We start from the raw sequence: 27,752 nt of genomic DNA, 5'->3' as shown, positions 1-27,752 counted from the left end.
CCTAGGTTGCCCATTTGGTCCCCAGCACAAGAGGCAACCAATCAATGTTTCTCACATCACACTAACTCTCACCCTCTCTCTCTCTCATCAATGAATATGTCCTCGGGTAAGGATTTTAAAAAATAATAAAAAGTAAAGAACAATAATGGAATGTTCCCTCAAATAAGTAATTTCTCACACTGATTATCAAAATCACGTGGGGAAGTTTTATTTTTTGAATGCAGCTCCTCATCCCTGTGGCTGGAAGTTCAGAAGGCCTCAGGCAGAACCGAGCATCTGCATTCTCTAACCCACGAGGTAGCTCCAATAGTCATCCAGGTCTGGGTACCACTCACCTGCCCTTGCGTTCTTGAGATGCCGCATGTAATTTCACCACCCACCGATTGCTCATGTGGCAGTCAGTCCCAGTCCTTCCCGCCACCTGAAGCCCAGCCACAAGCTGCCTGACCACGTACGTCTTCCTTATCTGCTGGCAGAGAAGCAGTAAAGGACGTGCTCAGACTAACCACGTCCAATATTTAGTTGATACTTTCCACACGAGCTGTTCATAATTTCCATCTGTTCCAGTGGTCACTATGTGGACCAGGCCACTTGTTCAAAATTTTCAGTATCGACACCAATACTAACCAAGTAAGGGGCTTGGGACGCTTTTGGGTAGGAGGCTTGTTCATAAAAATCGAACATAAAAGCTAAGCAAAGGCATGTTCAGAGTTGAGTAGTGATATTTAAGGAAAGCGTTTTGGAGGAGATATTTTGAACTTGACATTAAAAATGAGAAGCAACCTATACGTGGTAAGAGAGAAGGGTATTTCAAATGTTGGCTAGTGTTAGGAAACATTGATTTTCATGGTTGGGAATAGCAAGTCCCTGCAAAATCCTAGCTAAGGTGATATGGGGTGGGGTGGGGTGGGGGTGGGGGTGGTGGGAGACGGTGGGTAGATGCAGAACAGTGAAGGCTGGACGGGAGATTTTGTGATGAATCCCATGGGCCTTTGCGGCAAGGCTCACCTGTCCCTTGGGCACCGCATGGAGAGAGAACGGGACAGGAGCGGGAGAAGAGGCAGCTCCACACCCACGATCCTGGGTGGGATCGTGGCGTGGGCCTCTGAGCTATACAGGATAAATGGAGACAGAACAGGTGAATCCAATAATGTCCCGGAAATACGGTGGTGACTTAATCTCTTGTATACTAGCAAAGTCTGTGGTTTTATGACATCAGAATCACTCATTCAAAAAGAAAAGTGTTTCCAGGACAGAAGCCCCTGGGTGAGCGCGGTGGTGGAGGGCCATGTGCACACACTCAGGGCTGCCGGAGGAGGGAGCTGTGGTAGCGGCATGAAACAAAAGCAGGGGCCGGCAATCAGGCCCCTATTGAATCCTAGCTTTGCCGGGTGCCAGCTGCGGACTTGGGCAAATTACCTAACCTCTCTGCGTTTCAGGGTCCTTAATACCTGAAAGCGTGTATAATGTCCACCTTAAGAAGTTTGTTGTGCAGACTAAAGCTAACATGTTCATCACAGTGTCCTGCGCATAGTAAGCGCTCAGTAAATGCTAGAACCTATTGCAATCAATACAAAATGCAGGCAACTGAACCGAAATAACATGAATGGTGTAACCCAGAGTTGAAAGTCCTCCAGGGCCCTGTCAGAAGCCCTGTATTTTGTTTTATTTAAATTTTTTGAATGTATTTGCATTAAAACTTTTTATTGTTTTACTCCTGTGTGACAAGCATGTACGTAACTCAGGGGTTGTATTTGCCTGCCCCCTAGTGGTAACACAAGTCCACTTCAGGCATGAGGCAAACGCTTCATTTTACTGATGAGAAACCAGAGCCTGAAGAGAGAGGTACAGTGACCTCCCCAAGGTCACAATGTTTTAAAAGGCAGACTTGGAATTGTCAACTTAAGAAACATCCAAGCCTGTAAGAATTTTTATGAGTTTATTTGAGTCAAACTGATGACAATTGCCGGGAAGTAAAATCTCAACAGACTGAGAAATGCTCCGGAGAATGACAGTTATGCATCTTATTTTATACATTAGCCTCAAAGGAAGAGACGTAAGGAGAGTTACGTGAAACTCATTGGTGGCATTAGGGGAGCAAGCCAGTGGGGACATCTCTGGGACTGGATAAAGAGTTAAAATGAAGAGACAGATACTTCTTTAACAATGAATATTTACAGCAGGTAGAGATGGTAAGTGGGGGAACAAGATAACAAGGAGAGGCTCCACCTTCTTGGGCTCGCAGAGGGAGATTTTGCCCTGAGGGGTCTGGAGAAAGGACTTGCTCAGACATTCCAAAGGCACCTTAAATGCAAAAAGACAACAGACAGGCTCAGTAAGGTACATATCGACCTTTGTCAAGGGAGATACTGGCCTCGCATGTCTACCCACCAGGAGCTCCTTGAGTTAGGAAGTTTCAATGTCAGACCATCCTGTGAGGTTACTTTCGGTCTCTGAGTTTGTGAGGCCACTGTTCAGGCCTCCCCTGGGCTTGTCAGGTTTCGGATGGGGCCTCTTTTTCATCCACACAATCCTGCTTATGTCTCTTATTTGATCTTTGCTCTTAAACTCATCTTCAGAGACTAGAGTTTGTCATTTGTTAAAAGCCTTGCCTGAGAACCGTAATTGGGAAATGGTTTTTGAAGAATATATTTGACTACTGAAGGGGTTTGGAACAGGCCTCCCGAAGATGTGCCACTTTGACATGAGAAATTTTTTGACTTGAAGGCCATTGAGACCCCGGAGATTCTTGGGAAACTTTAATCCCAACCCCTTAAAGAATGTAAACTGGGGACCTTGCCCATAATAAGAGTTGTCCCCAGACACAGTTTTATGGCCTATCTGTCAGGCAGAGCGAACATCTAATTCCTGAGCATCTGCTCTTCTCATCACCCTGCAGTGGCCTTCCTCCCTGCACGGCCCCCAGGCACCTGGCCTCACCCTTAGCTCAGACTGCCACCCCCACCCCATTTTAACTTTCTGTCTCTGAACCTCTCCTGTAAGTGCGGTTCCCAACTGCCCACATGTAATTAAATTTGGTTATTTATTTTCTCTTGTTAATCTGTATCATTTTGACATATCAATTATTAGCCCAAAATGGTATCACTTGTGCTAAAGCCCACGATACCAAACCTTGACTTAATACTTGACCTAGCTGCCGGTTTGACCTTTCCCAGAAATGTAATCCAGTCTGGAATCTTCTAGTCCACACCAGTGAGGTAATCTGTCACTTGGACCCCAGACCGATCCCCACAGGAAGAAGAGACATTCTGCATGACAAAGCCCTTGCTGCTCCTTTCCCCACAAAGGAAGCCAAGTGGGTCTAAAAGTGATCCTTGCTTTTCTTTTGTTAGTGGCTCCCAACCTTTTCCTTTGAAAACCTTCCATCTCGTACTTACCCCTCACCACACCTTTCTGTTGTACTTGCTAGACAGGATACTGGCCAGTGCATAAATCCCTTCATAAAGCCAGTTTGATCTTGAAATTTACTGGGTTGAATTTCGTCTGTTTTTTTTTTTTAACAGTGACATAATGTCTAGATGTTTCAAAAACATTAGTTGAATCTAAAATAAAAACAGCCATCCCTCAATTTTTTTCCCTGTCGTTGTTCACCCCAAAACCCTAAAATATACGAGGCTGGAACCAGAGAAGAAACTGCGATCAGTCCGTCTGACAATTTGGTTAGGAGTTTGGTGGGCAACAAGACCCTGTGACTTTATAGATGGATAAGCTGCCCTCAGTAAACCTGGCTCCATTAACACGGCAGGGTGGCAGGGCTCTATTTAGAAAAAAAACTGCCTTTCCTTTGGAAATTTAGGAATTCACTGAATTTTCAAACTGTGTTCTAGGAAACAATAAGATTGTGAAGGGTTCCCAGGACCCAGAAACAGTAAGATTGTGAAGGGTTTCCAGGACCCAGGGAAAGAAGGATGATAATATAGAAGACAAACAAATATCTGGGCTTCTGGGCCCCCAACTCTGATTCAACGTGAGCGGCCATATTTTATATGATTTTATTTGGAGGAAAAACTTTCTGCTATTAAAACTCTTGAAAAATATGACGAGGCTCAACCATGGCCCTCATGAGGCCTGGTGGCAAGTCCCATCTGATTCATTGGGCCTTCTGTCATGTTCCAGAAGTGGCACGTGAATGCCAGTGACAGGTCTTACCCTCGAGGACTGAGGACGGCAGAGGGGAGAGGCTCTGCAAGATAGGCTTCCAGGAAACACCTGTCCTCCCCCACGTGGACCCACCCTACAATTTCATGCTGTGGAGCTGGGAGGGCGAAAGTCAAATGGGAGAGGAACGTGGTCCCACGGCCCCCAGCTTGAGAAGTGTTCCGTAGTAGGAAAACAACCAGAATCTTCCCTGTGGAAAATTCTTCCAAATCTTATGGCTCATATTTGAAAGAAATTTTTGAGATTTTCCAATTTTGAGATTGTTAGAAATTTACATGGTATACCCAAAAAGAAGTGTGAAGCTGACAAATTTATAAACTATCAATATTTTGCTAAGGCATGCTAAAGAAAAGACCAAAGTATGTTTCTCTTATCTGTGTAAAAATATATTACACTATCAGAGTCATACGAAGAAACAATCAAAGAGTAAGCAGCCACAACTGTAGGAAAATACTATTCTACACACATGTCGTGCAGTTGATAAGTATAAATGTCTTTATTGGACTTTGAAGCTTACACAATTTGTAAGCTTTTACAATGTTGTAATTTCTTGGGATTTTCTTATTTTAAACACTCACTTTTGTATGTAAGTTGGTATTCTGTCTTAAAGAGGGTGACTAATTTTCATGAGCTTCAGACGCCATCAGTCTGCAGCTGGCCTGATCGCCTCCATGCCTCACCCCCTCCGGAACAGTCTTACCCCAGACAGTCGCACGTTTCCCTCCCCCACTTCATTTGTGTCTTAGTCTGCTTGGGCTGCTCTAACAGAGAAGCATTGACTGGGGGCTTATAAACAACAAACATTTATTGCACATAGCTCCGGAGGTTGGGAAGTCAACATCAACGCACCACTGGATTTGGTGTCTGGCGGTGGGGCCTTGCTGGTTCTTAGGAGGCCGTCTTTTCACTGTGTCCTCATGTGGTTTAAGGGACAAGGAGTCTCCTAGGAGTCTCTTCTATAAAGGCACTAACCGTGTTCATGGTGGCTCCACCCTCATGACCTAATCACTTCCCAAAGGCCCCACCTCCAAGTTGCATCACATGGGACATTAGGATTTAACATAGCAATTGCGGGGAGCCACAAACATTGAATCTATAGCAACTCAGATGCCTGCTCAGATATCATCACACTCAAGAATCCTTTCCTGGCCCCCCTGTATAAACTAGAATCCCCTTCATTTCCCACCACTGTCGCTTTATGCCATTTTACTTCACAGCACCTTCCACCTGCTACTTTTGTGCATCTCTTACTATGACGTTAGCTCCATAAGAAGGGTGACATCATCTGTCTTATTCACTGCTTTGTCTGCATTGTTGAGATCAGTGCCTGGCTCATAGTAGGCACAAAAAAATATGTGTGGGTCGAATGTGTGTGCATACAGGTGGTGTGTGTGTAGAGAGATAGAGAGATACATGTGCCCAAATTCATTGAAAAGTTGAGCTGCCTAATGGGAACTCTGGGCTCAGTGAACACCACAGCAATCAGTTCAGAGGAGGGGCAGGAGCAGTCTTTGTCTTCCTGTAGGCCCTCTGACTTCACCCTGTTGTGTCAGTTGCTTTTTTTTTTTTTTTTTTTTTGCCATTTTAACAGGTGATAATTCCAGCAATCTACTCTTATCTTTCTCGGAGAAGCCCCAGGTTAAAAAAGAGTTTTAAAACAATAAAAAAATATTTTTAGCTGGTTGTTTTAAAGTCAAGACATGAATACCATGGCAAACATTTGCCTCTTCTACAGAGTCAGAAACAGCTGCAGCAAAATCCTCAGCACAGAAGTGTAGCCTCAGCCAAGGAAACCTGGGGACTCCTGGAACTGACAGCCCCTCAAAGCTGGCAGCGCGCGTTCTGCAGTCTACTGCAGGGAGAAAGAAGCCCTAAGCCCGGTGTGACCACCTGGTAGAGAAATAAGGCCCCAGCGTCTCCACGTTGCAGCTGACCGGATTTACTGCGTGGAGACATCGATCATTTAAATTTCCCGTGAATCCTTGAGCCAGTCTCCTGGAGGACTCAGCGCTGGGGTGTGCCCAGACTACTAATACTGGACTGATCTGTGATTCAAAAGTTGTCTAGAAAGTTAAAAAACAGGAAGGAGAAAGAAAAGAAACTGTGCATTTTTTTTTTCAACTTGTGCCAACACTGCCACCTAGTGTTAGACATACATTACAGAAATGCTGCGGGTAAATCCTTACAAAGAAATGCAGAATAGGGAACACAGTTGTACTCTATGGTGTTTATTGTCGGTTTTCTACAATTGTGTCGATCCTGTATCATCTCAAAAGCCGAAATGAAGTTTAGAAGATAGCTTATTTATCCTTTTAAAACTCCGCATTCGCCATTCAACAATGAGTTAAGGGGGTGGGGTGGGGTTGTTCGTTGTTTTTCTATTTGCCAGCCACTTTCTAAGAGCTTTACACGAACTGACTCTGCTCTGGTCACGGGAAGTTTATGAGATGTAGACTAATAGTAATAAGCGTTTTATTTTTGTCTTACACATCAGAAAAGTGAGGTTCGAAGAGGGAAATTGTGTCGGTCAAGGTTACACGTGTAGTAGCAGCCTGCCACAGACCATGTGACCCTCAGCACCTTTAAAGCACACTGCATCTCATTCTAAGTGCTAATAGCCAATAAGGTGATACAAAATAATTAGAAAATTTGGATCCAACCATCAAAGAATTGGGGGACAAATATAACTCTTCATGGAAAACATAAAATGCAGGGCGAGACTAAGTATTTTATTTGATCAACAGCTTTTCACATGAGGATGGGCATCTCTGAAAGTTCAAGTTTCTCCCCAGGTGCATTATAACCAAATAAACAGCAGAATGAGACCCACTGCTAACACTCCAATGCTCCAGCAGGTGTAAATGTTTTAACGCAATACCCTGCACCTAGAGTAATAAAAATACATTAAAAGGATGTAAGGTGCAAAAACCCCAAAGAAGAAGAGACCTAAATTCCCATTCTGGTGTAAGACACCTTCATCAATTCATTTCACTTCTTTTGGTTGCAGTTTCCAGGGCTGTAAACATTTTTAATTCCACCTTTTAAAATAATATACGACCTCGGTTTAGAAAAAAAAAAATTAAAGAGAAGCAAACCACACCCAGTATTAAAAGTTAGGTATAAATCATACAAAAAAGAAAAAAGAAAAAATGTATAAATCATACAAAGCACTGTAATAAGTTGTGTACATTACTCAAACATGTTAAAAATAGTAGGTAAAAAGATATAAATATAAAAAGCAGTATTTCAAACTATCGTTATAAAAGACTCCCCCCAATTTTTTTCAAAGTATTTTTGTGAACACAGTATGACTGAAAATGTTCTAATTTTACAAGATATCTTCGTTGTGGATAAAAAAGTTCGGAAGATTTGGATGTAGACTGGTGCACGGCACCCTCGGGTTGCAGGACCATCACACAGGGACAGGTGAGAGAGTTGGCCCCGGGCTGCTTTAAGAAGCCAGGGCACTCGTTACTCGATGCCATCTACCATTTACTCAGGTGAGGTGTTCAAAATGAGCCAGCACATTTCCATCCCACTACGGTCACTCACTGACCCTTCCCTTTGTGTATATTTAAACAAATTGGGTCCAACTCTGCTAAAATGTATCACTTGACAATATTTTTTAACAAATTAGTTTCCAATGAGAATTATGTGTGAACTGTTTGCGATGTCCAGCCTGTGGCCCAGGATGGCTATGAATGCAGCCCCACACAAAATCATAAATTTACCTAAAACCTTTTTTTTGCTCACCTGTTTTTGTTAGTGTTTGTGTATTTAATGTGTGGCCCAAAACAACTCTTATTCTTCCAGTGTGACCCAGAGATGCCAAACGCTTGGACACCCCTGGACAGTTTTTTGTAACAAAACCATATAACAATGGAAACTTTTTAATCATGAATTTTCAAAATATTCTCTCTATAGCATCTTTCTTTTAAAAGCAGTTATTTTTTTTATTCATTTTAAAACTATCACCTTCACTGTACAAGATTTAGGCTTATGTTTGTGTATTTTAAATACGAGGAAAACTACAGCCAACTACTTATCAGGGAAAAGGTCAACAAATTTGGAAACTTTTTTTTTAAAGGAAAAAAATGCATAAAATTTTCAATTACTGACAAACAAAATAATGAAAACAAAACCATCAAACTTTATTTCCATTAAGTGTAGCAAAAAATTAAACAAAAAAAGATTTTCATGGCTGTTCCTGATCTTATTATAGAGTTATTCTACTCTAGTTAAGATCTTGTTTTTGTAGAGTGGAAAGTGTTTGCCAGGGGCCAGGGAGTGGGGGAAATGGGGAGAGATTGGTAATGGCTATGCATTTTCAGTTACAAGATGAGTAACGTTTGAGAACCTGATGTACAACATGGTAACTATAGTTGATAACACTGCATGGTACAATTGGAATTTGCTAAGAGAATAGAACTTAGATGTTCTCACCAAAAAAGGGATGAATATGTGGGGTGATGGATGTATCAATTGGGGACATCCTTTCACACTGTACAAGTGAATCAAATCATGATATTGTATACTTTAAATATTTTATAACTTTTAAGCTGAAAAAATCTTGTTTTTATAAATGTAACCACATATATGAATGTCTGGCTATAATTTCCTTGAGGCTGAAACTTGCAATAAATGATACAGTAAAAATAGTTTAATAATAGTATGAGACTCTTGGTAACCATATTCTGGAGTCTGTTTTTTATTCCAAAGTAGCTGTTCCATCAATGGGTAAATATACACAGTTTTACCATAAATTACCGGTTTTAATAAAAAACAGTAATTTACTGTTGGGTATCTGTTTTCTGAAATTTTCTTTCTTGATAGCTCATAAACAAATAGTTCTTGTATTTCACTGCTAGGAACAACTTAGCGAACACTGTAAGCTGATATGTGATATGTGGAGACACCTACATCATGTAGCCAACCAACCACACGGTATTACTTGTCCTCATCCTTGTTGCTTCCTGACTTGAGTGATGTCATCTGTGCCTCTTCCAGCAACGGTTGCTGACAAAGGAATATACTTGTGTCAGTTTCCATGTTATTTCCAGTACATTATTTCAGCCATTTTTAACCTCAGTAGGAAGAACAAAGGTATTTATTTGCCTTTCTACCATCTGCCAAACACACTTGTAAGAATTTACCACTGCATGTAGTGTGCAAAGGACAGATCAATCTTACTTGACTAAACATCGGTGAAAAACTTGTAGAGGTTTTTCAGGCCCTTCACACTTAGTTTTTCAGAGTCCAGCCGACAAGGTCACGCTGCAAGTAGACTGTAACACGTCACAACATGCACAACGAGGGCCCCACCGTCAACCCCTGCACACTGTGGGACTCCCACTCGGGATAACTCATGGGTTCTATGCTGCATGTGACTAACACAGCCATAAAGACAGGCAGGTCTGTGTCAACTCTTCCGTGAAAATATTAGAATAGCTTAATTTTTTTCAAACACAAAACCCTAAGTGTTCTGCTGTGTTGTCCCTACAACACACTGGGCCATCGTGCACCTCACTGTGCGACCACTCTCACAGGACCTGAGTTATACACCAACAAAACCCGCAAGGCAGAGGTCACCCGGGTCACCCGGACAACCGCCAGCCCACTGAGCGTGAAATCGACTGGAGACCCTAAGTGCCGGTCTATTACATCTTTTAGTGATGAGCACACATTTATAAATACGATTTGAGAAACGTACTTCAATATTTTTAATCACAAGTATCCAAATGCACTCCCTTTAAATAAATAGAGGCATGAGGACAGGCTATTAATTCCTGTTTTTAGTCGGTGAGTATCAACTGTGAGCGCTGGTGACTGTGCTGAGAATGTCCCCACCCTATTTCCTGGAACCTGTGAATATGATACCTCCCTTACCTGAAAAAGGGACTTTGCAGGTGCGATTAAGTTAAGGACCCAGGGGCAGAGCTGACCTTTGCCTGACAGCACAGGCCTGACGACCCAAAGGAGTCCCATGCTGGAGATGCAAGGCAGGGGGTGGCTGTGCCCACAGGCCTCCCAGGCCGTGATCAGATGGGAAGCGGACGCCCCGCCCCCCGCCCGTGGGGGCCATCGTAAATGGCTTGCAAGTAGAAAGACCAGACCGGACAATAGGTGCTGCAGTGAGCGCTGGCAGAGACACCAGTGAGAACAAAGCGATGTCCCCGGGCCACCACCTGGCCGCGTCTCTGTCACCGTATAAACTCAAAGCCAAAGGTCAGATGCCAAACATGGGGAAGAAGAGAGGACAGGGGAAAAGTCAGATTTGACTGTGTTTTGTTTCAATGATAAAAATGGTAATTTTCATCATGAACTTCATAGGATGAAAACGCCACACTTGTTATTGTGTCCCCAGTGAACCTGGCACCCAGCCAGTACTCAATAAACACTTAACACAAACAAGTGTGGGAGAGCATCTTTCCTGTCTTCTCTCCCCGATCCGCTTTCATCTGGCTTCTTCAGCTGTGAGATGTATTCCTGAGGCTAGAACTTAATCATATTCAGGATGGAGGCATCATGCACACCCCAAACCTCATTATACATCTGAACTTGAATGCATGACCAAGGAGTCCTAGGCAGCTAGTCTGCTGGGGAGGTAGAAATGAATTTAAGAGCACACATGACTTGCAAGCTTGACCCGGGAGTTCTGGCCATCTTTGATGGATGTTTTCTCGCTGCCAGAGGACAGGTTGAAAGGGAGAATGAGCTTCTGACAAATGTAAAAGGAACTCTCTGTTTAGCCTGAAACGGCAACAGACAGATCAATGCCTCCCATGCAGGTCTGTGACACTGAATTCATTATAGATCTTATAAAGCACTTTAGCGACTTCAGCTGTCTAAAAAGGGGAACGGGAAGTCGCATATGAAAAAAATGCAAGTTAAAAACCCAAATGTAACCCAGAAAACACTGCTGCATCATTTTTCTAATAGGCCTCTTCTATGGAAGTACTATTTTTTCTCCAGTGTAATTTTAAGAGCAAAGAGTTTTGATAATGTCCCTCAGGATTATGTCATAAAGTTGAAAAATACTATCCATGAAGAGCTTTGAGGATATTTATAGTGTAAGCTTTAAAGAGCTGTCAAGCAGAATCATCAAGGGAGTTGAGTTCCTGAGTCACCTAAATGTGTTAAATAATATCTTGGGATTGCAGTATATAAAATCCATCATCGTAAGAAGTTTAAAAGTTAATTATAAAAATGTGAGTAGTTAACCCATGATCTCCTTCTACAAAATTTTATACAAGAAACCTAAAAAGGTATGAGCCTAGTTTTCATACTTTATATTCACAAAGTATTCACAAATTCTCCAGGTTCCCAGTTTTTTAACCTCATCACCGCCATGAGCTGCTCTGTTATATTTGCTTGAACAGACCAAATTTTCTACCAACTCTTCCTTCATGTGATCTTTGTTGGGTACAGTTGAAGGAGATATTCTTGTCCCCTCCCCTGTTCTTTCAATATTGTTCCATAAGAAGGTCCCTGACTCACAAGGTTTTAATTATGAAAGCAAGGCAGGGTCTTGCAGAGTGCAAAATCTCGTTTTTGAGTAGCCATGAAGGCTACCCAGGGTGCGCACTGTGGCTGACTCCCCAACAGTTACTCCTTCAGACCCCATTAATTGGCAGTAGCGTGATTTGGAAGTTGATCTCAGTTAAGAGGGTTCTGATTGCCAAGAGATGAGGTTACCTTTGGTTTAAAAATAGGAAAAGAACCCAAGTCCAGCCAGCGAGAAGAGAGGTTTGGGTAATAGCTTCTGGGAAAGTACCACCATTCACGGGCAAGCAAAGAGAAGTCAGCCTCTCCCCCAGCACACATGAGCAAGGAAGCAGAAGCCCATCAGCTGCAACCACGGTCATGACTGGCCTTTGGGTCAGCCCACCCAGTGGGTGGCCAAACTACCTGAGAGGAAGCCAAAGGTCTTCAATCCCATTATTGAACTGCCAGACGAATCAACCTTCTTGACTTCCTCTTCGGTGAAGAAGTAAACTTTCTACTTAAGTCAATTTGAGCATGCAAACAAACAATGGATGCTATTTCTTCCTCCTACGTACACCCAAACCCTTATCCCCAGGTACCGTTCGCCACTTCTGCTCATCTGTCAGCCCCGCAATATGTCCAAAACAGAACCCACATCCTTGCTGAACAGCATCAGTCTCTAAACCAGCCAGGCCTGCGGTCCCAGGGTCACTCTTCCACTGCCGTGCGGGTCCTGCCGTGAGTTCGAGTCGTGATGGCTCATCCATCTGCTAACCAGTCTTTGCAGCCTCGCCGTCCTAGGTCAGATATTCACCACTGCATGGCCACATGACCACACACAGCACACCTAGATATGCTCTCCTCATTCCTCTGCAAAACAGGCCTCGCTACGTTCTTCGGGTTAGATTGTAATACAAAGTAACAGAGACATCTCTGGGGGTTGATCACAGCACAGAAATGGTATTTTGTTCCTTCTGCTAAGATGGTATCTGCTCTTAAAGATGAAGATCAAATATCAGCTCTAAAGTTGTAAAGTTGCTTTTACTTCCTTGGTGCAAATAACTCCCGGACTCTCACATGCTATGTGCCTCTCATAGCTCTGGTTTCTGCTACCTCACACTAGAACCCTTTAACTCTGTGCCCCTCTCCTCTGTATGAGAACAAGGTTTGCTTTGTATTCATCAAATATGCTCCCAGCACCCACATGTGTAATGACAAGGATCTAGAAGCTGGCTTTCTCCTGTCCCATACACATGGATTTTAAACACAAATTAAGGGGGGGGGGGGGGGCGGTTAAAATGCCATTTTTATGGCCTAGATCTTAAACTTGCATTAGCATGCCTTTTAATCCTTCTTCTAGACTGCAAAAATGGATGTTGAAGTAATAAATAAAACAAGTAAAATCCCAACCCTGATACACACTCTTAGACACGTTTCTCAACTCCAACAAGTAGATAGTAGCTATAATTCTATGCTTAGTCATTGGAATCCAGACCATTTCTGGTTTTTTCTCTTTTTTGCTACTTTTCAGCCTGTGACATTAATGAACATTTCAAATAGAATACAAAGATTAGATCCTTGAATAGAGCGAATTTAATTTTTGCACTGTCTTCCTAGTTTTAATTATTTTAATTCTCACCACCTCCTGTCCCGAATGAAGCCGGGCAGAGCAGAGGTTCCAGATTTTCATAAACACGAGGGGTAGCATCGTCCTTTCCCTTCTCTACGGTCACGCCCACCCATAAAATAAAAACATTTTCTTTCTCAAAAACATTGAAGAAACTACTGCTCCCTCCCCATACTCTGGCCATTGCTCCTCCCTGGTGGGGGAAGAGTACAAACACTACCTTCCCTGGAACTGACTAAAGGCTAGAATTTGCCTTCCCATACGGCCTGGCTCAATTCTTCTTCGTCTTTTAAAGCCGCGTGTGTACACACAGACCCCATGCCGTCCCCTCCCCTCCACACAGCTAGCCCACAAACATGGAGGACGAAGCGCTCCTCTCTTTGCTACTCACTTGTTAAACTCAGTTCAAGTGGGAAGTTTTCCAGCAGAAGAGAAGCTGATATTTTTGATACCGGCCTCTTACAATAATTCCCAGTTCACCCAGCGCTCGGAGGAAAGAGGGGCATGGTTAGTCCTGCATGCAGACAGGTCATTCTCAAGTGTGTAAATGGAAGAAATGAATAGCTAGAGAATGTACATTTGCACCTACTGCCTCTTTAAGGATATAAAGAGGTAATTTTTCAGGGTAGTTATGAACACTTAAAACATAGAATTTTCTTACATTTAATATGGCACACAGACAGCAATTCCTGAGTCAGCCTCTCTACTTTCCATAGACTAGAAATGAAGACATGGGACAACATGAAAATTCTGAGCACCGAGATCTAATGCAGGCAATCCAATGCTAGAAATGGGAAGGGGGACTTCCATCAACTACTATGAGGCTGACCTGGGAATCAATTTAAGGACCAAAGTTGCAGCGTATAAACTCAACACACACGAATCAGTTGCCTTTCTATCTATACACTAACCATGTAGTCCTCTTAAAACATAAGTCAATTTATTTCACCCCTTTACTCAACCCTCCAAAGTCTCCCTGTCCCGTTCAGAGTAAGAGCCAAGTCTTCTAATGGCCTGCGGACTGTGCCCTCCCCTCCCCATATCTCCAGCCGCCCTCTCTCGCCCGTGGCATTCCAGACATACGACTGCTTCTCAGACACACCAAATATTCTCCTCCCTCAAGACTTTTTGCACCTGCTGTTCCCTGTGTCTCCAATGCTCCCCCTCAAGCATGTGGAAGGTTGGCCCTTTCACTCCTTCAGGCTTTGTCTCAGGAATGAGAGCGGCCGTCTCTGAGAAGGCACTGCCACTCCCGCTCACGGCTCCTCCAGCCCGATCATTGCTCTTCGATGCCCTGACTGCAGTATGCTTGTTCTGTTTTCCTGGCTTTCTCTTATCGGCATCTTTTCCAATCTAGAAATCTAAGCCCAACCAGAGCCCAGACCTTCTCTGTATTCATCGCTGTGTCCACAGTGCCTAAAATTGTGCCTGGCATGTCAAGTTTGAATAAAAGTTGTCGAGTGACTGACTCTTCCCTTGTCCCCGGACGAAGTAGCAAGTACTCATGGGCTTACCCAGACATACTGTAGAACCAGCGTCTTAGAAGAGAATTTCTGAAAGGTGGTCTAACAGTGTGTGCTAACAAAAATTATTTCCACTAAGCAAGATAATGTAGGAAACAAGAGGAAAAAGTCAACATACAAAGAACAAAAATCAACAGGAAAAGACTAAAAGACAGATTAAAAAAAGCAACAATCAACATAGATACTCGTTTTAAAAAAAACAGCGAAAAAATCACAGCTTGCACTATGGGCAGGAACAAGCACAATTAACAGGACAAACACTGAAACGGCGGTTTATTGATTTATTCAGCCAAAGCTCGCTCAGGGCTACTACATGGCAGGCAGGGACAAGGCAACAGAAGTCTGTTTGGTGAACGTGATGTGAGCTGGACAAGCCCACGTGAGGCTGTGAGGGTCTCAGCTGGGACAAGGACAAGCTTTGGGAAGCCACCTTGGAGACATGTATCATGATGGCCTTAAAATGCGTAATTTCTAAACCAGTAATCTCATATCTATTACAATAATACAAAGAAATAGATATGATCATAAAAAGTCTGTTATCAGATTTATATTAGAAATATTTATGGAACTATATTAGGGATATGAAGATGTTAAACAGCCCGGGCCGGGCGGCTCATCGGCTGGAGCGCCACCCTGTGCAGGTCCAACTTCCCGTCCGGGCACAGACAGGGGTTGCGGGTTCAGTCCTTGGTTGGGGTGCATACTGGAGGCAATCAATTGATGTTTCTCTCTCTTTTTCTCTCCCTTCCTCTCTCTCTAAAATAAATATATCCTCAGGCGAGGATTAAAAATAAAATTTTTTTTAAATGTTAAATATTAGAAACAAGTGAGATGTATACAGTAAAGGAATCATCAACTAAATATTAATAGCACCAAACAATGGAGCACTATGCAACAATTGATAAATAGAAATAATTTTAATAACATGAAAAAGTCATAATCGAATGTTAACTAAGAACACAGTATCGGTTACACAGAAACAGTTCCAACACAGCTCTCATCTTTGGAGTCTGGAATTCAGAATTATATTTTCATCAATAAACACATGTTACTTTAATAATCAGAAATAATGAATACTAAACAAAAATAAAAAATGAACTAAATTTTTCATTTCTTCCCACATTAGCACTTCAAATATCTGTTTCTAACCTGTTCCAACACAGTTCTCATAGCCTAGAATTATCCACTCCACTTTCATTATTATAGCAGATTCAGGCATGTCTGTTTTTTCTCAAACCATGCTTAAGGTTTTTATCCTTGTGTTATTCCCACTCCAGATTTCTAAAATATTAGAGATGTAATTTTTTTACTGCATAAATTTTCTAAACTTACTGTTATATTCTCCTTTTATCAATGAGGAAGCAAAAGGATAAGGATTTTATGCAAATGATCCAACAATTCACCATTCGCTTCACCTCTTACTATAAAAATGTATTGCATTCAAAAACAATTTTCCAACAAAAATAAAGTTGTTAAAAATTTTCAATAAAAACAATATCAAGAGTGTGGTGATTGTTTCAGAGGTCTACACGGATATCAAAAGTTATCATATTACAGTTTCAATATGTGCAGTTTATTATGTCAATTTATACCTCAGTGAAGATGCTAAATAAAACATAGTATCAAGAAAAGCCACATACTGAAATATGACTAAAATGTCCGCAAGGTACACACACAGGAAACACACAGAGAAAAAACCAAAAGACCCACTCGCTCCTTAAATGCATCGGCAATTTTATTTACAAACGCAGTGGAACAGAAAGGCTCATTAGTTTCTGGAAAAAATTCCTGGTATACAAACTGTAAGGATTTTTCATTCATGAAAAGCAGCAGCTTTCTAATGGGAACTGCTTAGCAACAATTCTGAAGAAAAGAGAGCTCCCCTCATCAAGCAAATAAAATTTTATATAAGCTAATTTTCTTCAAATCCTAATATATAGTTGAAAAGAAAAACACAGAAAGCAAATTTGGGGGTGCTTTCTAGTGAAATTTTCCATATGGTTCTGTGTTAATTTACCATACATTATAATAAACAGAGAATATGCAACTATATATTTATATTAACAATTTCAAATAATGTTTCAGAACCTTTTAAAAAAAAACAATAAAATAACCCTCTTCCAAACACCACTAGAAAGTCAAACAGGATCAATATCAGCCTCTCTTTTTTCCTTGTGCTTTTAAGATGCTGAACTCAGAAAAGTAAATACTGCACTTTCTCCCCACACATAATTACCTTCTTATAAATAAACAACAACAAAAATGCGGGTTCTACCGAGACTACAGTGCTCCGATGTAATCTGGAGAGACCAAAAAAAGGGGGGAGTTACTCTTCCTTTAAAAAGAGAGGGCAAAAAAGACGTACGACATAGATTCATAGATCTACATCAGCAGCACCCAACTCTTCTTCTATCTGCAGCAGAGCTCTCGTATGGAAGCTTACATCACACGGCGGTGGGCCGTCCAGCTGCCCGGGCAGGGAGAGAAGAAAGAACAGTGCTTAGAACAGTGCTTAGATTCAGGACCACTGGAGCAGCGCCCCGGGGATGCATAGAAGTAATCACTCAGAGAACGCCCCGGGAGGTAGAGAGAGCCACCTTGTCACTCAGTTAGGACACAGCTAGGCAAATCACAGCCTCTAGGTACTAAAAGTCTTTGTCTGCAAGTATGGAGTAAAAATTAACTGCTGATATAGAAGCAGGTTACAGTCAACTCTCTTTTATTTGTTTTGGAGAAAAGGCATGGGCGATTTTTCCATGACGATTCCAAAAATCAATTCTATTTGGCTTTGGAGTTCGATTGAAGAGAGAAAAGCACACACACATATACACACTCCCCCGGTTCCACTCCAGGCCTTGACATTCTCCAACCTCAGTGGCAGCGTCCAGAAAAGGACTGGACTGCTGGGGTAAGAAGACTCCAACCCCGCTGACAAATGAAAGAGAGTTGACTGGGCTTAAACCATTTCCAAAGCACTCTTCACATAAAGGGCCATATAAATACCTCTGGGTTCAAAAGCAAAGGGTTTTGCTGATACCACTTGTAACACCCTTTCACAGTAAGGAAGAAGCACATGTTACCAGCATCAAGGTTCAAAATATAAACAGCAGCAATGGTTGTCTGTATGGAGCTATAAACAATATGCAATCGAATTATGCTATTCTGTGTTGCATAACACACAGCAAGAACATGACTAGACACAAAATAGCATGTGAAGTTTTTTAAAAACTCACTTTTCCAAAAATGACATAGAAACACCATTAGAATTAAGGCTCTCCATTTTAAAATATTGTATGTATTGATATATGATTACATAGTAATAAAGCATAAACTGACTATTCTTTATGACCTTTTAAACCAGTTTTTAAAGTTGATCATACGCAAAATCTCATAATCAGAGCCCATTGTTAAATAATAGAAATCAGCTAATGATGAGGGAACGATCCTTAGCCAAGTAACAGATTACAGTCTCCACCAAAAGTTTATTTTAACTGTCTGCTTTGGTTTGTTCACATCCTCAGGTCCTTAGCAGTCTGTCCAGACTCGGAGCACAGGGCACCACCCTGACTCTCAGGCGCATGGCCTGCTCCAGTTCCTCAACCCACAACACCCCTCGTGTGGCTAGAATCCCAAGCTGTGACCCATTCACTGGACCCTCCAAGTGGAGCACGCTAAGAATCCTAAAAGCTGGCCTTCTAAGGCAGGGAGCTTGAGGGGGAGGTGGTGGCAGGTTCAGGGAAATGCATGGGAACTCGTGGCTTTCTTAAAAGACAAGAAATTTTCTCCCTGATTTGCTCTCTTACATTTGAATCTGAGATAGCAGTTGTTGCAGTACAGTTGGTTGTGTCTGATTCTGACTTCGGCTCCTGAGGAAGAGCCTCCGAGGTCGCACTCACAGGCAGAACACTGGAGGACAGAAAAAAAAAAAAAACAACGAAATCCACAGTCAGTGAGCTCCAGAAAGCCTGGGACACTCCTGGAAAGACAAAACGATCAAAATGCAGCTTCTAAGCTTAGATATGTGTCAGCAAAAGAAAAAAAAAAAAAAGGCCCAAAGATCATTAGCAGATTAAAATCAAGGCTGCCAGATGAGACATTAAAGAAATCATAAAGCCAATTTCAAGAGCCAGGATGATCATTCTAAACATACCAAAGAGCAAAAATGATTCCCTGACTGGCTTAAAGAAATCTCGCCTTCACTCCTCTCAGGGGAATGGGAGGGGATAAAGCACCACAAGACAGACCTGGCGAAGCCAATGAGCGCTGGGCTTCCGGTACTCTGCTCTGCAGCAGGACGCCCCCAGGGTCCCCACTGCACCAGTGTGGCAGGTGCTCTCACATAGCACTCTCACTTCAAGGCTGGGTGTTTCGGTTCCGTGTGCTCAAACACTAGTCATTTTGACTCACTCTGCTATACGTAGGAACAGCCCAAGCCAGCAGCATACGAGCTTAAACAAGCTGTGGTCAGTGCGACTCCAGCATCCACAGCCGGAATCACGCTTTGGCCCAACACAAATTCAAAAAGCAATTAGATGGGTCTCTAAGACAGTTACTGCAAAATATTACAGCCTTCGTTCTTTTGCATATGCAAGAACCCATCAAGTATAAGCAGGCTTGGGACTGTAAAACTATTTACAATATTTTTCCTTACATAGTCTCCCTATTCAAAGCTAGGCTCTTGGACACTTTCATAATTGCACATCCCATCCCCATGCTGTTATTTGACATTAGCAAGTTACATTGCACATACGCCTATGGCCGACAGAGAAAGCAGTTACGCCCTGTGAATTGTACCAACAGAATCTTAACAGGCTGGAGATAGGAAGTGCATAGCATTTCTACATTTAATTTTTGAAATTAGGTTCAAGATTTGAGGACTAAGTAAGTAGCAAGCAATCTGAAATTCAAAATGCAGCACAGACCGACCAATCCAGCAGCACCTAGCTCGTTAATGGCCCGCCCACACCCAGCGCTCGCAGAAGCCATGCGCGCTGCAAGCAAAGCTGTGCGGGCCTGCGGAGGCTGGGTATCTTGGTCTCACCTTAAAACAATACAAATGATAACAAAGACCCAGGGACTCGATGATCATGGCCGCTCCTTTGCCCAGAATGTTATTGCAGTAGGAGCACACGCGCTTCCCACTGACCGACCTGGATGCGGAACAAGAACGGAAGGGAGGCTTTCATCCATGCAGCTCAAGGTCATTACTTTAAAATCACACTCGGGTGTTACCGTTAATAATTTAAGAAGGTGGTCTCTGTACCTGTGGGAGGAAAAGTTTCGCCAGCCAATCGAAATATGCCTTGATTATACTGTACCTTGTAGGGTCTCCCTGGTGTTCTGAAACCCTTGACACCTGTTCACTAAATGAACAGTTTCGGTGTCCTGAGCCCATTCTGCGCTTCGATCACCTCTGTACTCAACCGTGGTCTCCCCCTCTTCCAGAGTACAACTCTATTACATCATTTCACCCACCAGAACACCAACAGAGCAGCCCCCGCTTCTCCCGACAGGCTTGTAAGCTACCCTCCCGACCATTTTTCCCCATTGTCCCCTTTCGCATTCACCCGACATTCAAATTAAACAGAGGTGGCAGCGCTTTCCTGACTGTGCTGCTGGCTTGCAGGACTGCCTCTGCAGAGAATGAAAATCGCCCGACAGCCACCATTTAGATAGGTAAGGAGAGAGAGCCTCTACTTCCCTTTGGATAGAAGTCTTACCTCCTCTCCCAGGTGGGAAGGGCTAGCCACTTCTCACCTTTGCCTCCCGCAGCATTAGCAGAGCCCTTCAGTGGCACTGAGAAGTGCACAGCTGTGCAGCGCCTCGTGGTGGAGCGCCCCCTCCAGGACAGAGACCTTTTCAGGGCTGAGAAGCCCAGGGCCTGTCTCCCACGTGTTCCCCTAGGGCGGGGTTCCCAGGAAATGGGTACTCTGTCCACTGCTTCGCCTCCACCGACCATGGCCTTCATCTTCCTCCAAAATATACCATGAATTCTCACCCTGTCGTCTCTTAATTCAAACTCCCTGACACACATTTTATAGATCCCGGTACAAGTAACATTTTAGATGAATACGAAATATATTCTCTTAACAAAACCCCTTATTTGATGGCTTAAAAAAATCCCGTTATCAATCATTGTGTTTCTACTTTTCAGCACTTCCTTTGCAGAGAAGCGGTACAGGCTAGCAGAACTCCCTTCGGGTAGCGGCAGAAACACGGCTGCGTGTGGTTCCGTGATGCATCAGCGGTCAGTGGAGAAGCTACATAGACCTAAACACCCAACCCATGTTTCTATCTGGGCGTTCCTCCATGGACACGGACAACAGCGTGGTGATAGCTGGGGAGCAGGGGTGTAAGGGGACTAAAAGGTAATGGGAAAAATACAATAAAGATTAAATTTTTATAAAGGCAAGTTTGGAATCACAGGCTACCATTATAACTCTCAGGCGGCTCTCGTGGCACATGACCTACAGAATCCGCCGATGCGATGGGAACAAACCGTTGGCAAGCCAGATGAGGCGTGCGATGGTTTGGGAAATCAAAGCCCCAAAAGGCAGTATCTAACTACTTCACTTTATTTTTTTTATCCAGCTTGTTAAAAGTTGCACAGACAATGGAGCTTAGTCATAATGCTTTCCTTTTATACTTAGTTTCTATAAAATGAGTTTGTATGGTTATTAAAACAGTCAACCATTTTATAATGCTGCTTTCACTCATAAATTTCAGATGCTTTTATAGGCTACTGTCTGTTTTTATGATTCCATGTTGAGAACCATTCGGGTGCATCTGTCTCCAAGACACTGGCCGCAGCCCCAGTGAATGAGGCAGTGGCAGCAGTTTTAAAGGTCCCCAACACTTCACCAGACATCCATAAATGCTCTTAGAATGCTAAGCCCCCTGAGCTGATCTGATAAAAGAACACTGAATTTGACGCATTCGAAAAGGCTTGGCTTTCTTTGGAAAGCTTGGACAAGATTTGGAAAAAAATTTAAAGAAAAAATACACCTGAAACTAAGAAACGAAGACCAAAAAGGACCTCACCTGTTGCGCAGCTGGGAGCCCGATGGTGCCGCTGAAGGGACCTGGCCCCGTGGTGTGGGGGAAGGTGCCGTGGCGGCCTTCCCAGGGCCAGCCGAAGGAGGGGGGATGCTGGAGGACGGATTTCGCATGTAGGCACGGTTGGATGTGGACAGCAGCTGAGGTGGTGGGCGGCTGAAGTCCTGGACAGAGGAGGAAGCGTGGACGCCTGCAGACTGATTGAGCCAAGGGGCCTGTCTCCAGGAGCTGGATCGCGGGGACTCCAGGTTATCTAGAGATTCCCCTCTGAAACACAGAAAGAAAGAACCAAAATTATGTAACACATTCAACTAGAAATCGATTTAACATCGCGGTCATGAAAACATCCATTTTATGTATTGTGTAAGCAGGTTTTGATCTAACAAGTCCAAGTGCATATAAAATTGCCTTTAAAACTAAAGTTCCTTTTTATCAGAGGCATCATGATGTTCCACATTCAATTAACCTTCACTTATTTTTATTTTTATTTACTTGGTGTTTATGTAAAAGAATAAACACCGTGGGAAGGGTAATACTAAGAAAAATACTTTTAAAATAAAATGCTAAGAGAAAGACCACAAACATGTGTCCTTTATATCTTTAACTGTTGAGACATAACAATATTCATTTTTAAACCCTGCCCCACCCCCAAAAAGCCCACATCCTTTTAGGCATTTACATATGCCAGGTATTAGACTAAACACTATCACAAAAATATTGAATTTGATCTTCACAACACTACATTTGTTTGCTTATTTATCTATCTTTTTAGATCTCACAGACCTTAACTTTTCCATGGTAAAAAGAGCTAGTCGGTGGTGGGACTGACTTTCAAACCCAGGTCTCTCGATTCCAAAGTAACCCAGGTCATTTCCACCGTGTCGGCCTCCTTCACATACCACCAAAAACTCACACAAATGCTACTTTGGGGAAATCTCTCTTAAATGCAGTTATATGCTTACATGAATTCTGACCCACAAAGAATGGCTCCAAATTAGGAGGGCATTTTTCTACCTGGTTAATTTTGTTATAACTTTTAAAACTTTGTCTGTTTTTCTTTTGAAGTCATATACATCCTACACCTCCATGATGGGACAGACACAGGCAGTAGAGAGTCTGACAGAGGAATAAGATTCTCCCCTCTCTTACTTACCACAAGTTACCTGCCCCAGTCTCAGAAGGAACCATTATTAACTGTATCCTTCTAGACTTTTCCTCACATGTGTGTGCATATATGTACACATACATGCAAACTTACATGTGTAAGTATAGCAATGTCTAAATACATTTGCAGTATACATGCTGGGTGTAACATGGGTAAACAGATAGGATCAGTCTACCATGCATAGTCTTCACAACTTGCTTTTTCCCGTGTACTATACATGATCTGAGACCTATCTTCAGGGCTCAGCCTCTTGCAAGCTTTCCTCTTGGAAGCCGGGTGCTATGCCGATAGGCAGCCCCGGCAGCTATGTGGAGAGGCCCGTACGGAGAACGGGCTCCCGACCAGCTGAGCTCTCAGTCCCGCTTTGGCATGAGGGGTCAGCAGACTAGAGCCCACTGCCAGCATACATACCGTAACATTCATGGGCGATGAGTATTTTATATTTTCGGTCATAAAACAACAACAACAAAGAAAATCTGACGGGGACGGATGTGGCCTTCTAACTATTTACTGTCTGTTCCTTCATACACAACAAATGTGCCAACCCTGGCTCTGGGTAACTACAGCCACCCAGTGCCCCAAGCTGCACCCTGTGAAGAACTGCCGAGTCGACCCTCAGAGCTGTGGGCATTATCCATCACTGTTTTACCCCCCAGAGTTTGGAGGCAGTGCATTATGTAGGAATCTCCCTTCCAATCCTTTAATAGTCATGTCATATTCCAGCTTATCAGCGCGCCCTTATTTATCTAATGAGTACTAGGGGCACTCTTATCGGTGTATATTCTTCTCTTTAATTGTGAGTGTAATGATATTTAAGTATACAGTCGTGGACATGGTTTTGCATACTTAACCAAATACACCCAGAGAATAAAGTACCACACACTAAACTGTTCACAGGGTACAAACAGAAACTTCTTGTAAGCACTGGAAAAGTATCCACCCAACTGGGAAAAAGAATTCCTGTTTCTTTATACAACTGTCAACAGCAGACCGAGCCACTCATTTAACTCCCTAGCAACCCCGTCAGTGAGCTACATCACTGCTGTTTTACGGGTCGTGCTCTTCTTCTTCTATATGTTCACTGACTTTATTTCTTTCCCTATGAACTATCTGTTCGTATCCGTTGTCTATGTCTATGAGGTCGTCAGGACTTATTACACATTTACAAAAGTTAGCTGTACATTGGGATAATTGGCCCTTTGTCTGTAGTGGTTTGGAAATAATTTTCCTTAAGTTTCTCAGCTGTGGACACACTGCATAAAAGTAGCTGCAGTATGCGTTTACCCAAGAAACATCTTTTAAAATGTTCATTCTCTCATCTCCAATTAATTTATACCTGTATTACTTTTCAGAAAGTTAAAAAATTAGGTTTTCACACTTTGTGAACACCATCATGATTCCAATCTCACCATTATCTCGCTAAAAACAAACGAACAGAGGCTTAATTTTTAAGTTCAGCAGCCAAGGCAGCTCCAAGGACTGCATGAATTACTGAAGTGCCTGATCGCACCTCCGAGTTGCACACCCAGCTCTGCAAACTACCAGCCGTTTGGCTTTGTCCGCACGTGTTCTCTGCTTGAGCCCCGGTTTCTTCGCGTGGAGAAACAGAAAGGCTATCCCTGCCTCACTACATTTTCCCCAGATTAAGTCAGATGACGTAGACAAAGCAACTGATGCATGTCTGCCGCGAGTAAGAGCCGATGGCATGGACTCTGCTTCCCTTCCTTCTCCTGATCTCGGATGGAGAGAAATCACGACACCACTGCTGCCCAAAGGAGCCAGCACGTCTGTAAATCAAATCTTTGCCTCACAGCACGGAAGCGGAAATCATTCCTGACACGTCTCGCACCTTCTCATGATCCCGGGCAGACAAAACGGCTCCTTATTGACGCTGGAACTGCGCTGCCGGATCCAGCTGCTGTCGTTGTGCAGGGATGTCCGCTTCCGCATCTCCTGCAGGATCTGCTGTCTCTCCAGCTCTGCCTCCGACGGGGCCTGCTCCTTCTTCGAGCTCCTCTGTAATGAGCTGCTGCCCCCAACTGGGTCTAAATATCTACTGCTTCCTAGATTAAAAACACATCAGAAGCTGCGGGGTTAGCACATTTAAAAAAGGATAATGGATAAATTTCCAAATACGGTGTAACAAGAAATGTGCCATTGTACACGTATGCTAACATTGTCAATTCTCAATGAGACCACTGCCTGGGAACTGGAAGTCAACAGTCTCCTCTTCCTGGAAATTCCAGTTCCACCCCCAGAGGCACATCATGCAGCGCACCCAGGAAAACTAGGGAGGCTGCCTATACAGCAAACAGCCGGCAGTGATTCCAGCAATACTAAGTCACATAACGCTCATGCAGAAAGTTTCTCGTCCACTTTCCCTTCCTTCCTACATTCAATCCAACAAGCCCATGCTCATTGAATGCTCGCCGAGACGACTCCACAGGGAACTGGGAGTTCGACTCTTCCCAAAAACGTGCACTTCCCCTGGGGAGACAGTGAGGACAAACGCATGCATCTCCAGATGTCGTGACTCAAGTCTCCATGGTGTAGGTCATAGAATGTCGGTCGTGACCAGGCTGAAGAAATAAGGGCATACTCAATCACTGAGAGGGCTTTTGTGAAACTGAAAAATAGCCAAGTAATCCCAATAATAACCAAGGAATGCGATGAGCCTTGTATTTCCTCTAAGAAACTGACAAAGCCATAATTTGGATGTTGAATTTATGAATGAAAATTAAGTCAGGTATTATCCTGAAGGCTCTGTCTCATTGGATTTGCTGATTCATTTCTGACTTGGTAAAACATCCATAACTTTGAAGGATCCTCCCCACCTTAATTCGGATTAGGAAATTTCACATAAGGGTTTCTTTTCTCTCGCTCTCCAGATTCACTGTTATTTCCCTACTCTCAGGATGTACAGTGTTTCCGCCTTAGTTCATCTTCAAGTGAGCCACGGATGAGGCCCCAAAGGTTCCATCGCACATCTGTGTTATATTTGTGTGTACATGCAGCTTGTCAGTTTGGTCAGATTTAAATGAAACATTTTCTATTTTAAGAGTACCTTATTGGCATAACCAAGTTTTTCAATAAAATGTTTGATAACTTCCACTGCCTGACATTCTAACCAGATTAACAGCAGGAGCCCCAAATATTATGAGCCCCAAATATTAACAAGACTGTTTCAGAGAATCGCCCTTGCCATTACTGACTGGTCACGTGTTTAAGTTCAGGAGGGAATATTACCAATGAGGGTTAAAAAAGTTTCGTGGCAGATTGAAATACTTAAACCTTAATTTTAATGGTGGTTAGTAGCAACTTGAGGGGAAAAGAAACCAGAATCCAAAGACCAGAAGAGCCAGATCAGGAAACATCTGATAATCGGGAACTGAGAGAGAGAGAGCACTTTGGCCACAGAGTTCCTAATGAGAAAAGCAGCGAGGCAGGCTGGGAAGTTAAATGAGGAGCAGATAATGAAAAGGAAATGGGTGATCACAGAACCTAATAAAAACTGTAAATTTTACAAGCTTTCACAAGAAGTGACAAACCAGCTCCCAACCTGTTGATGTGGTTTGGCTCACAGAGGGTTTTAAATTTTTATATATTCTTTGTCAGTACTTAAAAGATAATGTGAAAATCCAGGTCTTTTGTTTTACTTCTCTTTTGTAGTAGACACAGTTGGTAGTCACAGGCCTGCATTCTCCCACATGCCAGTAACAGGGTGGAGCTGGGAAGTGGCAGCCCACCTGGATGGGTGTGTTCAGCAAGTGCGCCTCAATCCTCACCTGGACCTTCATTCATTTGCATGACCGACCAAAACCCAGCTCACACAAAGCCTGGTAGGCAAACCTTGCTTAAAATCATGCTTTTCATTTAGTTTTGATTTTCTTAGTTACGTAACACCAGTTACATGTGTTTCTAGACGTGCATGTTATACTAACAATGTTAGGTTACACACTGTTTTTACCAAGTTAGTGAAACCATTGTCATTTTTGATTTTTTGACAGCTTGTCATTTAAATGTATAGTTTCAACTTTACACACAATTTTGAAGTCCCCTAGTATTCCGCTGAAAACTTTTCTGTCCCATTTCTTTGGCTGCAAGATAAAATCTACCATACAAAAGTGTATCAGCAGTACTTTGCAAAATTTCCACATATTTCATTCGCTATTTAAAATCATTTTAATCTCCCAGTACTCCCTCCCTTCTAAAGTAAAGCCAAAATAAGCAAAGGATCATTTTGTTTTTAAACACAAATGCTAAAAATAGGCAGTATTTAATAATATAATATTAATGAACCTGAAATATCTTGACCTTAAATACACTGATGATAGCATGTGATAGCATAAATAAGCAATTCTGAAAAACATTCACATTTACCATTTTTATTTGCGGGGTGACCATCCAGCTCAGTCGTGGATCTGGATTTACTCCTACAACACAGGACACAGGGCATTACACAGGTCTCATTAAGAACATCCTTTTCACATTTATGACGAACACCAAAAACATTACTTTTTAAAGAGGCTAATTTATTTCCTGTGTCTGTTGAGAGCCCTATTTGTTCTCATACAAAGGAATTTTCATGTTGCACAAACTAGCTGAAAACAGTGACATCTCCAGGAGAGAGAAGAGTTTGATGCTAGAAATACGGTGCTAGAGATGGGTGTGAAAACCTTCCCCATCTTGCATGATGATTACGATCTGACCCAACATA

At 42.8% G+C, this 27,752-nt stretch overlaps 1 protein-coding gene across 16 annotated transcripts in view; it reads right to left on the bottom strand.

The window, feature by feature from the left end:
- Nucleotides 1–16,524: 16,524 nt before the first annotated feature.
- Nucleotides 16,525–27,752, bottom strand: part of LMO7 (LIM domain 7) — a 136,821-nt gene continuing 125,593 nt past the window's right edge. For 15 of the 16 annotated variants that reach the window (XM_071220172.1, XM_071220173.1, XM_053916351.1 and 12 more), the window contains 6 exons: nucleotides 27,416–27,468; nucleotides 24,885–25,098; nucleotides 21,856–22,137; nucleotides 19,856–19,964; nucleotides 18,618–18,720; nucleotides 16,525–17,281 (listed from right to left, as the gene is read on the bottom strand). In XM_071220172.1, the coding sequence (XP_071076273.1) occupies nucleotides 17,259–17,281; nucleotides 18,618–18,720; nucleotides 19,856–19,964; nucleotides 21,856–22,137; nucleotides 24,885–25,098; nucleotides 27,416–27,468 (784 nt within the window). In that variant the 3' untranslated portion in view covers nucleotides 16,525–17,258. The remainder of the gene's footprint in view (nucleotides 17,282–18,617; nucleotides 18,721–19,855; nucleotides 19,965–21,855; nucleotides 22,138–24,884; nucleotides 25,099–27,415; nucleotides 27,469–27,752) is intronic. The other variant, XM_045201783.2, reaches the window with a different exon arrangement.

This window comes from Desmodus rotundus, chromosome 13 (assembly GCF_022682495.2).
Source record: "Desmodus rotundus isolate HL8 chromosome 13, HLdesRot8A.1, whole genome shotgun sequence".
In the NCBI taxonomy this organism is placed as follows: Eukaryota; Metazoa; Chordata; class Mammalia; order Chiroptera; family Phyllostomidae; genus Desmodus; species Desmodus rotundus.
This window is presented reverse-complemented; position numbering and strand designations above follow the sequence as displayed.